The following is a 1,799-nucleotide window of genomic DNA, read 5'->3' on the forward strand; positions in this document are numbered from 1 at the left end:
GGGAGGGCCGGAGCACCGAGCGCCCAGGTCCCCGCGGGGCCAGCCGGCGGGGATGGAGGCCAAGGCGGAGGGGGAGGGGAGACGGCCCCCGGGGCGCGCAGGCGCCTACCTGTGCTGGATCTCGCCTTGGGCCTGGACTTGCACCCGAAGCCGGTGGGGGAGCCCCCCAGCAGGCTGCTGGGGGGGAAGAGTCCGGAGCTGTATTCCGGGACGTAGGGCGGGTAGGTGGTGATGGGGTGGTGGGCGGAGGCCGCCGCCCCGCCCAAGGTGGTCATGCTGGCCCTCGAGTGCGTGGACTCCAGCTTCATGCTGTCGGCCAGCGGCACCTGGTACTTGATGCACTCCTTCTCGTCCTGCCGGCCGGAGCCGGCCGAGCCCGGCGTGGACAGCGACGGGTCCGGGGAGACGTCCTTCGGCGGGGTGGGCGGAAAGGTGAAGAGGTGCGGGCTGGAGTGGCCGGCCGACAGGGAGGAGGACGAGGCCGGCGGGTAGACGGAGAGCGGCCCCGGGGAGCCGTGGTGGATGGACGTCTTGGAGAAGGGGCTGAGGTTCCAAGGCGAGGCGGTGTGGTGGCTGCCCAGGGCTTTGCCGCCGTCCAGCCAGGGCAGGGACCCGTGCAGCAGAGGCGGGCGGCACACCTGGCTCCCTGCGGCGAGGGGCGGCAGAGAGAAAGGAGGGTGAGAGCAGCCCGCGGCCCTCCGACCCCCCTGGGCGGTCTCCCTCCCACCCCGGCCTCTCTGTCAGGAAAATGCCAAAGCAGGGGGACCTGGGTGCAGGCCCGCTCCCTCTAATCCAGGCGGGGTCGCGAGCACCTTGTCCCGCACACACTTCACCCCCCGTCTCCCACACGAATGTCCCATCCGAGCCCGCAGAACGAAGGGCCTGTGTCTGGCACCCAGGAGGTGCTGCCATGGGGTGGCTCATTGGCCTCTCCAGATACACTTTCTAAATCACATCCCCTGAGGTCCCCCTCCAGAACCTGACTTGATTTATTGGTACCCTTCAATGGCCCCACGACCCCCGCCCCACACCTAATCCCAGCCAGCCTGATAAGAGGCCCTGCTGTGAATGGTGAGGCCTGAAGGGCTGAGCCTGGCCGCCCGTGAGCAATGCCAGGAAGAGCCACCACCAGAGACACCAGCCTCCCAAGCCCAGGGCAAGAAGGGCGGGGGGGTGGGGGGGCGCTTTGGAGGGGTAGAGTAACCCTACTTCGGGCTGGCTCATAATTGGCAAGGCCTGACATGGGATTTGCAGGGAAATTTTAATCGCTCAGACTGTGGGAGAAAGTTTACAGGGCCGGACGCACCCTGGGACGGCCCTGCCACCCTCCCAAATCCTACAGAAGAAAATAAAATAAGCCCCAGGGGCCCTCAAAGCTGTGATTCTGCCAGTGCGACATGTGAATTTTCACCTGAGCCCGAGACACGAAACTCCAGTTGGTGTGTCTGTCCCACTCACACACGGGTTAAAGGCAGCCGAACCCCAGACCAGGGAGTCCACACACCCTGAGAGGGGTCGATTTAAACTGCAAGTTCAAATCCACGCACTTATTGATCTTTTAATCCAGTACCTGCCTCAGCATTTGCCGGTCTGTTTAACCATTAAGAACAATACTGAAACTAAAATCTTAAGAGGGAGGAAGGGGAGGAGAGTGAAGGGGAAGGAGAGCTCTGTGAACACCGAGGGTCAAGATTCATATTATGCAGGAAGTAGTATAGTAAATAATATTAGCTCTGCATCCACCCCGTTTCCACTTAACTGCCGATCTGCACAAAACCAGCGCAAAGGGCGCCCCAGCC

The 1,799-nt window shown here is 62.9% G+C and overlaps 1 protein-coding gene across 2 annotated transcripts in view; it reads right to left on the reverse strand.

The window, feature by feature from the left end:
* Positions 1 to 1,799, reverse strand: part of GATA3 (GATA binding protein 3) — a 21,277-nt gene that overhangs the window by 17,121 nt on the left and 2,357 nt on the right. For both annotated transcript variants that reach the window (XM_011359643.2, XM_011359642.2), the window contains exon 3: positions 110 to 646. In XM_011359643.2, the coding sequence (XP_011357945.1) occupies positions 110 to 646 (537 nt within the window). The remainder of the gene's footprint in view (positions 1 to 109; positions 647 to 1,799) is intronic.

The sequence above is a fragment of the Pteropus vampyrus genome, unplaced genomic scaffold (genome assembly GCF_000151845.1).
Source record: "Pteropus vampyrus isolate Shadow unplaced genomic scaffold, Pvam_2.0 Scaffold49, whole genome shotgun sequence".
Classification (NCBI taxonomy): domain Eukaryota; kingdom Metazoa; phylum Chordata; class Mammalia; order Chiroptera; family Pteropodidae; genus Pteropus; species Pteropus vampyrus.